At 38.1% G+C, this 18,574-nt stretch overlaps 1 protein-coding gene across 1 annotated transcript in view; it reads right to left on the bottom strand.

The window, feature by feature from the left end:
* rptor (regulatory associated protein of MTOR, complex 1) overlaps positions 1 to 18,574 on the bottom strand; it is a 383,050-nt gene that overhangs the window by 270,842 nt on the left and 93,634 nt on the right. Inside the window, exons 4-5 of the mRNA XM_060844826.1 lie at positions 13,210 to 13,368; positions 7,301 to 7,447 (exon numbers count right to left, since the gene is read on the bottom strand). Coding sequence (XP_060700809.1) covers positions 7,301 to 7,447; positions 13,210 to 13,368 — 306 coding nt within the window. The remainder of the gene's footprint in view (positions 1 to 7,300; positions 7,448 to 13,209; positions 13,369 to 18,574) is intronic.

The raw sequence follows: 18,574 nt of genomic DNA on the forward strand, positions 1-18,574 counted from the left end.
CACCAGGTTACAGTCCAACAGGTTTAATTGGAAGCACACTAGCTTTCGGAGTGACGCTCCTTTATCAGGTGATAGTGGAGGGTTCGATTGTAACACAGAATTTAGAGCAAAAATTTACAGAGTGATGTAACTGAAATTATACATTGAAAAATTAATTGTCTGATAAGCCTTTCATCTGTTAGAATACAGTGATAGTTTCACTTCTTTCATGTGTAAATCACAAAACCTTTTTTATTAAAAAGTTGAATTCTCGGGTTAGCTGTTAACAATGGAGATAGCTAGACAATATGTTGAAGGTGTTGGCCCCCTGTGTTCTCTGTCTATGACCTGATGTTTAGATTAACTCTAATCTAAAAAGTGAGAAGAGTTTTACATAAATTCAAAATGTGTGTGTGCATGTGGGTCTTTGTGTGCGTGTCTGGGGTGGGGGTTGTGAGTGTGAGAAAGTGTGCGTGTGCGCGTGTGCGCGTGTGTGCGTGTGCGTGTGCGTGTGTGCGTGTGTGCGTGTGTGCGTGTAGTGAGTGCAGGGTGTCTTAAGTCTGCGAGGGGGTGCATGAGAGACTGTGGGATTGTGTGTGTGGGTGTCTGTGCGCGCGTCTGTGTGTCCGTGTGTGTGTGTGTGTGTGTGTGCGCGCGCGCGCGCGCGCGTAGGAACATCTGTGCATGCCAACATTGTCTATCTGATACGTTGCAGGCAAGGATGCCCGGAGGCATGGTACATTGGGGAAACCGAGCAAAGGGTATGACTACTGATGAATGGGAACCGCACAACAATCAATAGACAGGAAGGTTCCCTCCCAGTTGGGGAACACTTCAGTGGTCCAGGACATTCAGCCTCGGACCTTCGGGTGACCATCCTCCAAGGGAGGGACAGGCAGCAGAGAAAAGTGGCCAAGCAGAGGCTGATAGCTAAGTTCGTTACCCATAGGGAGGGCCTCAACCGGGACCTTGGGTTCATGTCACATTACAGGTGATCACCATTGCACTACACACACAGATATTCCTACACACACACACAGGTACACACAGACGCGCACACAGACACCCACAAACACTCCGACATGCACCCCCTCACAGACTTAAGACACTCTGCACTCACTACACACACACACACACACACCTCCCACCCTAGACAGACAGACTCACACACAGACAAAGACCCACATGCACACATCTATTTTGTGGGGTGAATTTGTACTTGCAGAGTTACATTGTAATTGCTCAAAAACTGCATACATTCATGTAGAACTCTGAGCTTAAAAACTGCATGAATTTATATAAAACTCTTATCTTACTTTTTAGATTAGAATCAATCTAAACATCAGGTCACAGACAGAGAACACAGGGGGCCAACACCTTCAACATATTGTCCAGCTATCACCATTGTTAACAGCTAACCAGAGAATGCAACTTTTAAAAAAAGGTTTTGTGATTTACACATGAAAGTAGTGAAACTATCACTGTATTCTAACAGATGAAAGGCTTAACAGGCAATCAATTTTTCAATGTATAATTTCAGTTACATCACACTAAATTTTTGCTATAAATTCTGTGTTACAATCGAACCCTCCACTATCACCTGATGAAGGAGCGTTGCTCCAAAAGCTAGTGTGCTTCCAATTAAACCTGTTGAACTATAACCTGTTGTGTGATTTTTAACTTTGTACACCCCAGTTCAACACCGGCATCTCCAAATCATATTTATTTACGATTTTAATTTCAGTGCTTTTGCTGTCACTGGACTATGGAATCCCACTGTGCAGTCTGTACTCATAGCAAACAAACTGATATTTCCTACACAAGGTAAATAATAAAGAACAAGAAATAAATTTGTTTAATTGCGCAAACCTTCCTGCAGCGTACATAGCTGAGTTGTGGCTCTTTAGCTTCACAGTCAATTCTGGAAGCTAGCAGAAGTATCAGGCTTTGGAGGACAATTCAGTTTTTCTGCATTTTATTTATTGAGACATATTCTATGAAATATTCATCGCTTCAGCTGCTTCTCAGAGGAAATCATGAGGACTCCTGTCTAACCAAACACACAATAAATGAATAGTGATGAAATTCATTCTGTTTCCAGATCGGAACAGCTGGTTAATACGAGACTACTGGAACAGTATAATTCATGTACATTCTTCACCAAGTGATGGATCAAACCCATATTCTGAAGGAAAAACCCTTTATGTATTGGAACTGAATGGAAAAATCAATATTGTTAAAATGCAGACTTTCCTAACTAATACATGGGATCACAAGAACAAGCAATCTGGTCATCCAAATTCATCCTTTACCTTTCTTAATATCCCCTATCTTTGCACTGACTTAGAAGTATGGTTTGTGTGTTTGCTATTCTGGTTTCCAGGAGATAAACTAGATTAACCATATATATCAAAAGTTGAACTTGTAACATTATAAGCTGATTTCCCAACCAGCTGGTCAAAAAAAAGAAACTCTCTTAACCACTGGGTTAGGACTGTGTAGCAGAACTGGTTCATATGTCATCTTAGTATTGCTGCATGCCATGTGAGAAAATTTCAAAGAAATATTGTGGATAATTTATCAACTAAGATTCACACCTACAGCACTAAAAGAAAATCTGACTTTTCCAAACCTTGCTGGTAGTTTAAATCAAATCATTGTCCAATTTACAACAAAACAGAATTGAAAACCCAGGGGGATAGCAATTTACAGCCAATGAAGTAATTTTGAACTATTTGACCAATAAATATTGACCAAATTATTTGATCAATAATGTTTTGAACTCCTCTTCATTGAATTTTTACATCCAAACGCAGAGGAACACAGCTTAGAGTCTCATCCAGAAGATGACACCTCTGACAGTGCAGTTCCCCTCAGTGTTACACTTAAGTATCAGCTGAAGATTTAAGCAAATGCTCAGTGTTCATTATTAGGGATCATGATTTCCACTGCACTTCATTTGCAGCCAATACTAATTCTTTACATTCACTGCACAGTACAGATTTCAATTACAATATCCATATCAACCTAACACACCAAGAGAGACAACTTGCATTTGTCATGCCTTTTACACAACCTCATGAATTCTGAAGGCCTTTCCAACAAATGAAAAACTATCGCAACATGGGACTACATTGTCAATGTAGGAAACAGGCCTAAGTTGATTAGATTACAGTGTGGAAGCAGGCCATTCGGCCCAACAAGTACACACTGACCCGCCGAAGTGCAACCCACCCAGACCCATTCCCCTCTATTTACCTCTTCACCTAACGCCACAAGCAATTTAACATGGCCAATTCACCTAAACTGCACATTTTTGGACTGAGGGTAGAAACTGGAGCGCCCGGAGGAAACCCACGCAGACACGGGGAGAATGTGCAAACTCCACACAGTCGCCTGTTGTACACAGTAATAATGACCAAATAATCTATTTTCAGTCAAGTAGATGTTTAAAAGAAAAATTGGATAGGAGACTGAGAAAAACCTCAGATTATTCTCAGAAACGGGGTTTGGGATCTTTCACACACATGGAGTCCTAGTTTAAAAATGGCATCCAAAAAATGGTATCTCTGCTAGTGCAGCACCTCATTATACGGCAATGGAGCGTTGGCTGAGAATTTTGCGGTCAAGTCTCACAATCGTCAGGCTCAGTCAAGACTGACAAGTGAAAGGCACTCAATAGCTTTGCTCATTTGAACTAGGTGACCACAGAGCCTCACTCAGTTGATTTCTGATAATAGTTGAAGTTGTGAATGGATGCATAAGACGGAGGAGATGTAGGCCATTCAAACAGAGTCTGCTTCTCCATTCAGAGATCACAGTTGATCTGATAATCCTTGGCTCCACTTTCCTGCCTGTTCCCTATTACCTTTGATTTCCTTACTGACGAAAAATCTCTCAGCCTTAAACATATTTACTGTCCCAGCCTCTACAGCTCTCAATAGTAAACAATTCCAAAGATTCACTACGATTAGAAAAGAAATCCCTACCTCTGTCCTAACTGGGCCACTCTTTACATTGATATTGTCTCTTCTGATTCCAGATTCTTCCAAAAATGGGAACAACCCCTCAGCATCTATCCTGTTAATTTCTCTAAGCATTTTAGATATGTCGATAGGTTAGTGAAGGTGGTTCAAAATTTAACTCCTGGCCTGTGGTAAATTAAACAATCCCAGTGATATAGTTGCTCAAGAGAACTCAATTTTGAGTTGGGGATGGACTGCAATCAGAATTCCTAATCCTAACACTAAGGGAATTCCTGACGTAACTGTTGACATGCGCATCAAGTTATAGTGAGTATAAATATGTTTTATTAAGTTTATACTTTAAATTGATGCGCATGTCAGCAGTTACATCAGGAATTCCCTTTGTGCTAGGATTAGGAATTCTGGTAGAAGTCCATCCCCAACTCAAAATTGAGTTCACTTATTTTAACAAGTTTATTAGGACAAAAGGAATTGCTTTAATTTTGTACAATGAATGAAAGGAACCAGCTTCCCTAGTTAAATGCAACTTTTGCTTCCACTCAGAATAAAAACATTCATCATATCACTCTTTAGAGCATCTTTGGATAGCAAGCATAGATTATAAAGCTTAGAAAAAATATCATTGTCATCACTTAACCTGATATTTTAAATGATCGATGTGTTTTATTCATTAAAAATTAAAACATACAAATTTTTATGTTAGTCGAGTGCAGTAAAATACATTATCTCAGTACTTTTCTTTTGAGTACAATGTTGCCATTTGCTGTCTGAGGGCTCAAGGTGTACTTGCTTGGTTGCAAAAGTACAAAATGAAGGGAATAAAACCAAAATATAATACTTCACCTGCACAATCACTGATATCATTTACATGATATGGATTAGAATTAAGCCTGAATCCATTCACAATGTTACACAGCTCATCTAATATTTCAAATCTAATCTCTTTGCCCCAATTCAACAAGATTCAGACTGCAATTTCAAATTTAATAAACTACATGTATTCTCAAGCACTAAAATTTGTTTTTCATCACATGACATGATCCAAGAATATCTAAATAGCACAGCAAGGCGGCCTACAGCACTGTAACGAAAATCATATCGTAATCTCACAGCTCAGAGTACAATTGACAGCTTGGCTGAATGCCAACTAAATTGAAAAATCCAAACTCTACTTCACTCATTAAGATCATTCAATTTTGGGAGAAGCATTTACAATGAATTTAGTTAAGTTTCCATTAAAGAAGTACAATGCATTCATTAAAAATGCTCATTTCCTAATGAATAGGAATTTGTTTCTTCTTTAGCTTCTTGGGTCAGTACTATTAATGAGGAATGGGGAGTTTGTGGCGGGGGGGGTGTATGAAGACAAAACATGCCAGACTCATCCATTCTATCCTGTGCCTCAAACATTTTCAACTCAGTTTATCTCGTTTCTTAACGTGATAACTTTGTTTCTTTGAGAATAATGGGGATTCCTCTTTTTTCAAAAAGCAGTATTATACAAAAGGGAGAGTCTGCCAGCACAAACTCATTGAATGACCACACCAGTGATGACTGGGATAGAGGGTCTGGTGTGAAAAATGAGGAAACGTGTGAAGAATAGTTACGGATCCACTGCAATTGATCTCAGCTGAAAAATGTGTTGCTGGAAAAGCGCAGCAGGTCAGGCAGCATCCAAGGAACTGGAGAAACGACGTTTCGGGCATAAGCCCTTCTTCCTGAAGAATGCGCTTTTCCAACAACACATTTTTCAGCTCTGATCTCCAGCATCTGCAGTCCTCACTTTCTCCCTGCCATTGATCTCAACAAAGACAAATAAAATTCTAAGATCACAGAAGCACTGAATTCAAGATCATAATTAGCTCCCTTGTGTGTTTGCACAATCTCAATCATCTCATAAACGCTAATTTTTTTAAAAGATATTATAACTTTCCAACCATTTTAGATAGCACTATGATGATCAAGATTTCCTCAAAGGAGCTTCGACCTTCTCCCACAACAGAACTTTTCATTCCATCTCTTACAACAATCTGATTAACTGGTGCTAACCAGCACAGTGAAAAAACACAAAGCTCAAAGAAATGCAATAGTATAAACAAAATCAGCATCCCTCTTCCCCTAAACCAGCAGCTGTACAAATATTTGAAATATGCCAAAGGTCCTGTATTCACATGGCACCTGCCACCACTACCACCATCATTACCACTACCACCATTACCACTAACTCCCTGAAAAATGTTCTAACTTAGGCCAGCTCCTTTTCTCATCTGCTGACATGGGGACAAATTCCACATTCAGATTTGTTAACCTCTATACTTTTGGCCAGCTTTGCCCAATCATCAACAACTTTATCACTAAACCTGAGTTTCCAATGCTTTACAGACTGACTTCTTACATTGTACATTTGAATTTAAACTCACCCAAAGTATCTTTACTCACACTGAGTCTGGTTGGGCCATCACCCTGCTCATTAATCTACACTAACTATACTATTCTTTGATTTTTAATTCTCACCGTGAAGTCCAGATTTACCCAAGGACCTGACCCAACCTAACTGTGTCCTCCAAATTAATGCAAGAGCCTATACTGAAGTGTGAATATTTGCAAGAGAAATTGGAATGCTAATTTGTACAAATTCATTTTCATCAAAAACTCAAAAGCTCATAAATGCTAAAAGTGACACGCAATGACTCTCAAATATTGTTCACTCTACATAATAGAAAATATAAAACTGCTACCATATAATACCAGGTTGATGTGACCATGCAGTACGCTGATTCTTGCACATCATTCTAATTCAGTTGACATATACCATGACTACAAAGCAGTCCTTACACTACCTTATTTTTGGAACGGTCATGAAAAGTCAATCAACATATTTATGAGCTGTGTAAATAATGAGCAGCTGTATTTTGGAGAAATTGAGTCTCAGTCCCTCCACATCTTTCTGGAGTTTCAGCAAAGCTCAAAAAATCTTTAAAAACCTGTTGCTCTTTGTATTTACTATGGCTTCTAGCCTCTGATTCAATTCCTGAATTTGTTTTGAGATGAAAAGTAATAAATAACATTTGAAAGCAACTTTAAACAGCTTGACAGATTCAACAAATGTCAATTGTAGCTCATGACTCAACATTAAAGAATTGCATCAACTGTGTTGTTTATTGTCAGAAAAATTACAACAATTCAAAATAATGGCACATGGATGAGAATAAATTCTGACTCTTCATATTGTAATTTGATTTTCATACATTTGAAGTCAAAATTTTTTTCACATTTACAGTGAACTTTATTGTACTTTTGGTGGGTGCTAGTGAACGTCAGAAAAGCATACATACCTCCAATTCCTGCTCCCTCTGCAATGCAAACTGCTTAAATGACTTCACTATGATTCCAGCATTTGAGCAGTCATACACAAATATTGAGGGGCTCCCCATCCAAGTCTGAAGGTCATATATAGAAAGAGGAATATACTGGGTATAATTCTGTTGTGAAAAGAAAACAAAAATCACAATTAGATGCTATGTTCCTCTTCTATTTTAAATTTTGTAGCAACCTTGTTTCAGTTTTATTGCAAGTTCTAATCTCATGATAAAATCATAGTCACTTTTACTGAAGAAATGTGCCAATACCCCAGATAGGTATAATTAAATAGGAAGTCCTGAAACACCCTCTTTTTAGTAAGAAGAATCAGCCTGAATTTAAAAGCTTTTACATTCTAAAATCTCAACCGTACAACTTAAGGACAGCAATATGAATGTCTGCATGTTGATAATCATAAAATTATTAATATTAAACAAATTTTAAAAATAAAGGATGCGGAGGATAATCAGAACAGCTAATACATCTCATTTTTTTAATATTAATAATTCTCAGGATGAGGGAGTCGCAGCCAAGTCCAGTACTAATCGCCTATTCCTAGTTATGAAGATGGTGGCAGACCTCAATTAAACAGTACAAGCATGTGGCGTTATTCCTTGTAATGATTTTTATACAACTGAGTAACCAACTCAGTCATTTAATAGAGCAACAAGTCACCAATTTGGTGTGGCATTAGAGTCACATATAGATCAGAATAAAAACAAAGTAGGAGTATACATAAGGAGGAAATCAGGAGAGCAAAAACAGAACATGAGATAGCTTTGGCAAATATGGTTCAGGGGGATCCAAAGGGATTTTAGCAACATATAAAGGTCAAAAGGGTATCTAGGAAGAGAATAGAGCTCCTCAAAGATCAGCAAGGCAGCCTATGGATGGAACCACAGGAGATGGGAGTGATATACAATGGGTACTTTGCATCAGTGTTTATTGAGGAGGAGCACATGGAAGTTATAGAATGCAGGGAAATAGAAGGTGACATGTTTAAAAAATGTCCATATTACAGAGGTGGTGCTGCTGGGTGTCTTAAAATGCATAAAAGTGGATAAATCCCCAGGACCTGATCAGGTGTATTCTAGAATTCTGTGGGAAGGTAGGGAAGTGATTGTTGGGCCCCTTGTTGGGATATTTGCATTGTGGATAATCACGTGAGTTGCCAGAAGACTAGAGGTCGGCTAACGTGGTGCCACTTTTTAAGAAAGGTTGTAAGGACAAACCAGGGAACTATAGACCAGTGAGCTTGACATTGGTAGTGAGCAGGTTGGGGGAGGGAATCCTGATAAAAAGGATAAACATGTATTTGAAAAGCCAAGGACAGATTAGGGATAGTCAATTTGGCTTTGTGCGTGGGAAAACATGTCTCACAAACTTGATCGAGTTGTTTGAAGTAAAGAAGAGGGCTGATGAGTGCAAAGCGGAGAATCCACCACTCTGCCCTCATCAGTCCTCTCCATTACTTCTTCAAACAACTCAATACAGACTCGTTATAGATCAATATGGACTTCAGTAAGGCATTCGACAAGGTTCCTCACGGTAGACTTGTTAGCAAGGTTAGATCGCACAGAATACAGAGAGAACTAGTCATTTGGTTATAGAACTGGCTCAAAGGTAGAAGACTGAGGGTGGTGATGGAGGGTTGCTTTTCAGAGTGCAGGTTTGTGACCAGGGGTGTGCCACAAGGATCGGTGCTGGGTCCAAGATTGTTCGTCATTTATATAAATGATTTGGATGTGAACATAGGAAGTATAGCTAGTAAGTTTACAAAAATTGGAGGTGTAGTGGACAGTGAAGAAGGTTACCTCAGAGTACAATGAGATCTTAATCAAATGGGCCAATGGGCTGAGGAGTGACAGATAGAATTTAATTCAGATAAATGAGAGTTGCTGCATTTTGGAAAGGCAAATCAGAATAAGACTTATACACTTAATGATAAGGTCCAAGGGAGTGTTGTTGAACAAAGAGACCTTGGAGTGCAGGTTCATAGCTCCTTGAAAGTGGTAGATAGGATAGTGAAGGTGTTTCGTATGCTTTCCTTTATTGGTCAGAGTATTGAGCACAGGACTTGGGAGGTCATGTGATTGTTGTGCAGGACTTTCGATTGGCCACTTTTGGAATACTGCAATTCTGGTCTCCCTCCTATCAGAAGGATGTTGTGAAACTTGAAAGGGTTCAGAAAAGATTTACAAGGATGTTGTCTGGGTTGGAGGGTTTGAGCTAAAGGAAGAAGCTGGATACACTGCAGCTGTCTTCCCTGGAATGTTAGAGGCTGAGGGGTGACCTTATAGAGGTTTTTAAAATCATGAGGACCATAGATAGGGTAAACAGACAAAGTATTTTCCCTGAGGTGGATGAATCCAGAATTAGAGGGCATAGGTTTAGGTTGAGGGGGACAAGATATAAAAGGGACCTATGGGGCAACTTCTTTTCATGCAGAGGGTAATGCATGTATGGAATGAGCTGCCAGGGGAAGTGGTGTAGTTTAGTACGATAACAACATTTAATGACATTTGGATGGAAATATGAATAGGAAGGGTTTAGAGGGATATGGGTCAAGTGTTGGCAAATGGGACTAGATTAATTTATGATATTTGGTCGGCATGGACAAGTTAGACCAGAGTCTCTTTCTATGCTGTACATTTCTATGACTCTATCATCATTGTAATACATCATAGTATTCACAGCTTTAAAACCCATCGAGGTAGCCTTTAGAAAATATTCTGATCAATATCGATTAAAATTAAATATCCACAGAAAATCAGAAAAGACAATTAACAGCTGCCTTGATAAGTCAGTGAGACAAAAGTAGCATTTGTGCGTTTCTGTATTTAAAGGCTGAAAAGGAGTTAAGCAAACAATGCAAAATTGTAATGCTCCAACTATGCAAAATGACTCTTTCTAAATGACTCCCATGCTGGGATTTTTAGAGAATCAGTTCAGCTGTATCAGACGAGTAACATCCCTGGCAGATTAAATTTAAAGTTTGAGTTGAGAAATTTGTTGATCTTTAGGCATCATAAAATTTGAATATTAGATTACCACAAGCCATGTGTTTGCATTTACTGGCATTCGCCAAAGTGTAAAATATTCAGTGAATGCCCTTTTGGTATAACCTCACAACCAGAGATTACCTCAGCTTATTTGCCATTTTTACAATGGTTCTTACTTCATTAGTTCCTATTACCAAAATGTCACACAAAACTTTTAAAAATAGCTCCCATTTTTGTAACATAAAATAGATAGTTTAAACTGAAATGTAATATATCTTGACAATACAATCAGATCCTAGCTATACAGATGGCCAAATTTCAGAAAACTATACCTTCATCCTTCTTCAGCGTAGAACAGTTTTACTATTTCCTTAAACATATTTCAATAGCTTTAGGATTTATCCAGCAAGCTTCTCTTGTCTATCGGAATACCTCGACCATTGGAAAGAGATTTTAATTGGATGACTTTGGAATAGTATTTGTTCAAAAATACAAAAGGTGATGACAAAATTTCTGAATACCAAAACATCCAATAAAATGTTCAAGTCAATGGCAAAATCTGCATATCAGCTTGGCTGACTTATCCCTGACATTTAGAAATACATGCAGTCAAAAATCACGTAGATAATTTCAATCCAAACTCTGCAAATTTTAAGCTTTATAAAGTCTTACTTGAAAGGTGTAATTGTATTGTTGAAAGCAAATTAAATATTCTAATTATCCTCAAGTTAAACAGGCAGCTAGGTCAATTAAATCTCTCCATAATAGCATGCACACACACATTCTAAAACTGTGCTATATTCATAATCGGACCCATGATCATATCAGGTGAAAACCACTCCAAATAGCAAGTAACTTCCAGTTAACTATTTTATTAATCACATTTTCTTCTAACCTCTCATTTAATATAATTTATTTTGCAAGTTTAGTGTATTCTCCAACAAAAGGCCACAATCTCCCCAACGATGCTTTCATTATAACAACCTTTATGAAGCATGTCATTTATTTATTCCTCCGTTCTGTAACACTATGTGGTGAGTCTAGCGCTCTCAGACTTCTGCTGATTACAGTATGCAAACTGTTCCAATTCAATAATTCCTATTAAAAGATCATTTCTATTAATGCACCATTCCTAAAATTAGTTATTAAATCAGCAGCAAACCTGAATTCTGGTTGCAGTTTCCAAAATGTTTATGATAGGGCTTGCTTTCAAAGTTACAAGTTTAAAGTATTAAAATTAAAAGTATTTTTCTCTTGATACATTAGATTGAGAAAGAAACATGACCTTGAGATTGTGAGGTGCTTTGATAAAGGTTACATGTATTTTTTGTTGGTTTCTGAGCTGTAAGCCAGACTAATCCTGTCCTGATTTGTGAAAACTAAAGCTGTAGGAAATGCTATCCCAAACATAAGCCATCAAGGATACAAAGAATCCATATGACCACAATGGAAGATTAAACCCACTCCAAAGAACAAATAACTTCCAGTTCAAAATCTCATCACATTCCTTTCTATCTCTCCTTTTAAAACAGATGATCTTGCGTGTTACAGCACACTCTTCAAAAGGCCAGCGTCTCCCCAATGATACTTCCTTTATATCAATCTACATGAAGCAATGTCATCATGTAGAGAGACTAGTTCTGACGTTTCATCCCATTGGTGGAAGCTTTTGTTTTTGTCTCAACTTGTTCCCCCAAGTCAAAATAAAACAAAAATTTAGAATTAGAAATGTGGGAAACTGCAGGGAATATGTATGTAAACTTCCGCTGCCGCTCCAAGCATTTAGCGGGTTATACAGCATCTGTGAAGGGAAATGATTTATAACCTTCAATCTGTTCTGATGACACTGGATTTTTACAAATCCAAAGCATAACCACGTCCTCAAAATACTATTTACTGATTAGGATACATTACAGCACATGGCTAGAAAGATGGACAACAATACCATTCTCTTACAATTCGCACACTTAAAAACAAATCACTTTAATACATTAAATAATTACAACTTATTCCATACAATATCATGTGTCACTCATTGACTTCAAAGCCATCCAAGCTCAAGAAATAAAAAATCCACTTAAGTTCATAATTAGTTCATTCAAATTTCGCAGCTGGTATTCCTGAAGATTGACTCTGCCCATCCAGCCTGGGGGCTATTAGAATGCAATGGCAGTGTCCCTATCTCTGAGCCAGTAGGCATGGGTTCAAGTCCCATCTGCTCCTTAAGTGTGTCATAATATCTCTGAACAAGTTGATTAGAAAATGTTGATGCTTTCAGCCTATATTTGTCTGGCTTTGACAGTCTACATACACGAATTCTTTGTGGTAACACCAAGAAATAGCAATATCTTCTAAATACTATATTTATATATCAATTATGAAGAACAAATTTAAAAAAAACATACTCCTTGATATAACACTCTTACATCTGCTACTTTCAAGATGGAATACAATAGTAATGTTAGGATTTAATACCAGATATGGGGCAGCACGATGTTTCAGTAGTTAGCACTGTTGCAACACAGCGCCAGGGAGATGGGTTTGAATTCATCTGCAGATGACTGTGTGAGGAGTTTGCACATTCTCCCAGTGTCTGCGCAAGTTTCCTCCGGGTACTCGGGTTTTCTCCCACAGTCCAAAGGTGCGCAGGTCAGCTGGATCGGCAGTGCTAAATTGCCCATAGTCTGCAGGGATATGCAGTCTGGATGGATTAGCCATAGGAATTGCAGACTTACAGATGGGTCTGAGTGGGATGCTCTTCAGAGAGTCGGTGTGGACTCAGTGGGCCAAATGGCCTGTTTCCACACTATAAGGATTCTATGATCCTTTGCAATACCGGCATTTAATATAAACGTGGTAAACTGGACAAAAGTATTGGTTACCTTATTGAATACCCAGATTTCTCCATTCACTGTCGGTCTTGGCACTCCATGTCCATTGTAATGGAAAAGCACACGCTCTTCCTTCGCATTGCGTCTCAGGGAGGTGCAAAGTTTTTTAACTTCATCCACTGTTGGATCCAAGCTTTGCTTATACCTGGCCTGTTGAAAGAAAAAACATTTATTAATAAGATTTAAGAAAAAAAGCAAAATTTATAAAATCAAGTTGAGATCACAAATTTCTTTTTAAAATACAGAGTACAATCAGGGGTGTAAGAAACTGTACAACGTCCAGGCAACCTGTTATCACCAAGGTTTAACCAAGATTATCCCCAATGCATACTAGATTAAGTGGTCTGCTTTACACCATGGACAAATTAAGATTCTAGTTGCAAATAGCAAGCAATCAGGTGCATGAAGTGAAACCATGAAGCCATAGATTTCTAGGAGAGAAAAGTGAACACCTTTCACATCACCTTTTAGAATGTTACAGATTTCTAATATTTAATCATTTATTTGAGTATATGCGTACTGAACTACTTTGGTACTGTTGCTAAAGATATCCTGCAGCCAACAGTGCCGAGAGATTTGAATTTTTGCTGATTTAAGAGGAATCTCATATGTATCAAGTGATAAAAGGCCTCTTTGCAGCAATGCATAACTCTCAGCAAATTCTTGGTGCCTTTCAAAACACATATTTAATACCTTGCTGGCCACAGGTGAAGTGCCAGATGACTGGAGGATAGCTAAAACAATTCCCATGCTCAAGGAAGCAGCAGGGATAAGCCAACTAATTACAAACCAGTTAATCTGACATAAGTGGTGGAGAAATTATTGGAAAAAATTCCGAAGACAGGATCATCAACACAGGGATTGAGCAGAGATAGTCAGCATGGATTTGTTAGAGGAAGAGACTGTTTGACTAATTTAATTTAGCTTTTTGAAAAGGCGTCTAAATATATTGTTGAGGGTAGTACAGTTGATGTGGTTCACATGGACTTCAGTAAGGCCTTTGCTAGGGTACCACATGAAAGATTGGCCCAAAAGCTAACGATCCATGAAATCCAATGTTGGTAAAATGGATCCAAAATTAGCTTACAAATAGGAGACAATTGTTGACAGTGGAGGGTTGTGTTTGCGATTGGAAGCTTATGACAGCAATCTATCACAGGAATTGTTGCTGAGACCCTTGCTGTTTGTTATGTCTATTAACAGCTTGTATGGGAATATAGCAAATATAATTGGAAAGTTTGTAGATGATATGAAAACTGGTGGTGCTATTGATTGTGAGAATGGTGTCAGGTTACAGTCTGAGATTGATCAGCTGGTAAATTGGGCAGAGTGATGCCAGATGGAATTTAGCCCTAGTAACTGTGAAAAATATATTTTAAGAGGACTAACAAGGGAAGGGGTCCAAGGAGCATGGAGGAACAATAGAACCTTGGTGCACAAGTCCACAGATATCTAAAGGTGTCAACACAGGTAGACATTGTGGTGGAAGCAGCATAAGGGCTGCTTGCCTTCATTAGCAAGGGCACCGAATATAGGAGCGAGTGTTGTTGCAACTTGAGAAAACATTACTGTAAGTTCATTATTGTTCTGGAGTGTGTGTAGAGGAGATACACCAGGATGCTGTCTGGAATGAAAGGAGTCAGTTATGAGGAGAGAGGGGATTGGCTGGGTTTTTTTCCCACTGGAGCAGAGGAAGCTCAGGACAAGATTTGATTGAGGTACACAAAATTACCAGAGACACAGCAGATTGAGAGAATCGTTTCGCCATGGCAGACATGTCTAAGACCAAACGGCATAAGTTTTAAGGTGTTGAGCAGATGGTTTAGAGATCTGAGAACAAACATTCACCCAGAAGGTAGTAGATATATGGAATGTGCTGCCTGAGGGGATGGTGGATGCAGGTAATCTCACAACATTTAAGCAACATCCTAAAACGCCAGGGCCCAGCAGGCTGTGATCCAGGTGCAGATAAATGGGATTAGTGCAGTTTGGAGTTCATTGGTCGACACAGACATGGTGAGCTGAAGCGCCTGTTTCTATGGTGTATGACTCTATCACTCTAAAATGAGATTATATTCATCTTGGCCTCATCTAGCAAAATACTCAGACCCTTCCAAACTTAGGAATAGTTAAAAAAGATTTAAAACTTTTAAAATGTTATAAACATATTTAAATAATCCAGAGGGTTGAATTATGAAAATAAAATTGCTTCCAGCCAACATGAAGGAGCAAACTGTGGGTGTGTCAAAGCACCAAAACCATTTGTCCATATTCTCCCCTTCAAAGTCAATTAATTTAAAATATTTACACTGTAAATGATTAAATGTCATCTGCGCTGTCTATTTAAATTGCTTAACTTTAATCAACAGCTTTAAACCATATCATGGTTAATGCAAAAAGGAAAACCCCAAAGGCACAAACCAAGAAGAAACAGATCAGGAAATGATAAAAGATTGGCAAAAAATATCCTTGGAAGTGGATTAAGATTGGACAGAAGTGAGAGGTCATACTGTTACAGAAAACAGGACAAATGAGACTGAAAAAGATGCTTAGGAAAAGTTTGGAAATGACAGTCCAACGAAGGGGGTATCGTGACAGTGAAATGTTGGAGTGGGTGAAAGTGTGTAGCAATAAAGAATCAGTGGAGTTGCTGATCTGTATTATGGTTTCCCAATACATTGTGGGTTCTTGTAGGACAGTTGCAGTGTCTTTACCTCTGAGCCAGAAGATCTGGGCTCAAATACAACCTGTTCCAGAGGTGTACAATAACGCCGCTGAGCAGGTTAATTCGAAAAAAATATTAAAACTAAACACATTTTAATGCCTGTAGGGATTTATATAACTGTTTTCTCTAACGCTTACAGAGGTCTTCACAATTTCAATGTTCCTCCAAACTACTCAACATTCCATTGATGCTCACTTTCAAACTAATGCTCAGTTACTCATCCATGTTTTCCTAATCACCAGAACATAATGTATGCATCTATTATCTATCGGAACTGTGAACTAACTTAAAAACAAATGGTGGAGTCAAGGCAACAACTTAAGCACTGCCTGATGACTTTTAAAATAGGTCATCTTCAATGCATTTCTTAATCACTAACATCCTTTCAGATATTTACACTAGACTCATGGGCTTTTCGTGCAAATCATTTGGAAGTACAACTGTGTAAACAATGGACATTTTAAATCAATCTCTTCAATTACATTAGTTCACACCTGAGGGTACTTGAACCTGAGCCTTCTTCCTCAGAGGTATGCCTAGGTTTAAGTGGCATCATAATCAGCAATATTATGATTATCATGTATTCTAGTCAATCCCAGAATGAAGACTTTATTAAAATTTCATGTTAATTTGCCCAGCACTTCAACATCAACATAACGTATGCAGGGTTTTTTTTCACAAAAATCAAGACTTTCATGAACTTACAATGGAAGTTTAGTGAACTTTTCTGGTATGAAATCTTTAGAAGATAAATAATAGACAAAGCCACTTACATTGCCATCTACCAAATGTTCAGTCCAATGAACCTATACAGTACACACCATTTGAGTATGTAGCATAGCAACATGCATACATTGACCAGTGTATCTAGAATGAAACTTTTAAAAAAAAATCATGGATCTTGTCCTCAATATAAGTTACAAACTATCATTTGCAGCATGACTTTAAACCATTCAATCACCATGTTGAAACTCTTGCTTTCAGCCTCTTTGAATAATGTATTTGTGTTCTAACCATCATTAAATCTCTCATAACACACATTTGATCATGCCTTAAACCATCTTCCAAGGACCCTCTGCCACCATTTCCCCTTCCTCCAACAACTCTATTGACCACTTTTTTCATGTGGAATCCTTTTGGAGATTTACAGGCATAGAGTTTTAGGATAAATGAATCCCATGCAATATGATACACACAAGTTATTGTCCAAATTGAACAGAAGTTTTCTTTGAAAAATCTTTCCCAGTACACAAACATATGCCATGTAGAAGTTAAGCTTCATTACTTGAGACAATTATGCTTTACATACCTCAGGAAAACATTTGGTCAACCATAAAGGTTTAACGCCCACTTATAATACAGACCTGAATCAAAATACAACGATCCACAGATCAAATGAGGGGCTGAGTTTTGAAGAGCAGTGTTCACGGCCCAGGTGAGTGTTAATGGATGAATCATAGCACATAATTTTTGAATGTCTCTAAAACATGAATACAACAGAACTCAAGTTTATTTTAAATGAGTTTTTTGCCTTAAGCATGAAGTGGTAAGCTGGAATACGACATTAGGTGAACAGAAATGAATTACAATGATTGCTTAAAAACCAATTTATACCTCTACTTATTCGCATTATTGTGCAAATTGTTAATTTTGTGCCTCAAAATTAACTATGAAGTCAGCACACAGTGGTTGCATAAAATTATGTGAATTCTACACAAAATTCCTGATGAAGGGCTTGTGCCCGAAACGTCGAATTTCCTGTTCCTTGGATGCTGCCTGACCTGCTGCGCTTTAACCAGCAACACATTTTCAATTCTACACAAAACCCAACTAAACTGTAAATGGAAATCTATACTAACGGCACCAGTATACATCTCGAATGAGTAATGCAGAAGACCCAGAATGAATATTTTAATTTAACTTTGCACATACAGCACAATTTCTACTAATGGGAGATTATTGTAATATAATCCAAACACCAGTTAACTATTAACACATGAAATTCTCTCTGAAAGTGTGCCATAAACAAAAAGATCAAGTTCGTTTGGAGATGACTGCCAGTGGTTATCCTGCACTCTAAATTCTTATGACAGTCATGCCATCTCACTGAATTGGTCTCATATCTATTCCAGCAATGGCTTTACTAAAGTTCCAAGGCAACATGACCATCCTAGTTATGCGGAGGACAAGAGTCTAGTTGCTGCCATTTGAGCACAATATCATGGTTGCTCTGCTGTTGTCCAATTGAGTCAATTTGCGAATATGACCGGAATAGTGACATTGAAAAGGTAGACACTTTGGTTCACAGACAGCATAACAATGTACGTCAGGCAGAATACTAAACTCACTGTCCAGCACTCAATTTCTAGGTCTCAAGAATATGCATAGGGTATGAGTAGGTAGGGAAAGAGTTAAGTTCTGAGTTTTGTAAAACAACAGGTTCAGCTGAGCATGACTCAGATCAGATAAGAACTCAGTTAACAATGGAGACAAGGGAAATGGGTTAACAAAGTGGAAAAGCATTCATTACATAGAACCATTTAACAAGATGAGGTAGCATTCAGTACGTGAGGTCAGTTTAACAAGGTGAAAAGTATTCATTATGTGTGAAGCCAGTTATTCATTGTGTGT

This window comes from Hemiscyllium ocellatum, chromosome 25 (genome assembly GCF_020745735.1).
Source record: "Hemiscyllium ocellatum isolate sHemOce1 chromosome 25, sHemOce1.pat.X.cur, whole genome shotgun sequence".
Lineage (NCBI taxonomy): Eukaryota > Metazoa > Chordata > Chondrichthyes > Orectolobiformes > Hemiscylliidae > Hemiscyllium > Hemiscyllium ocellatum.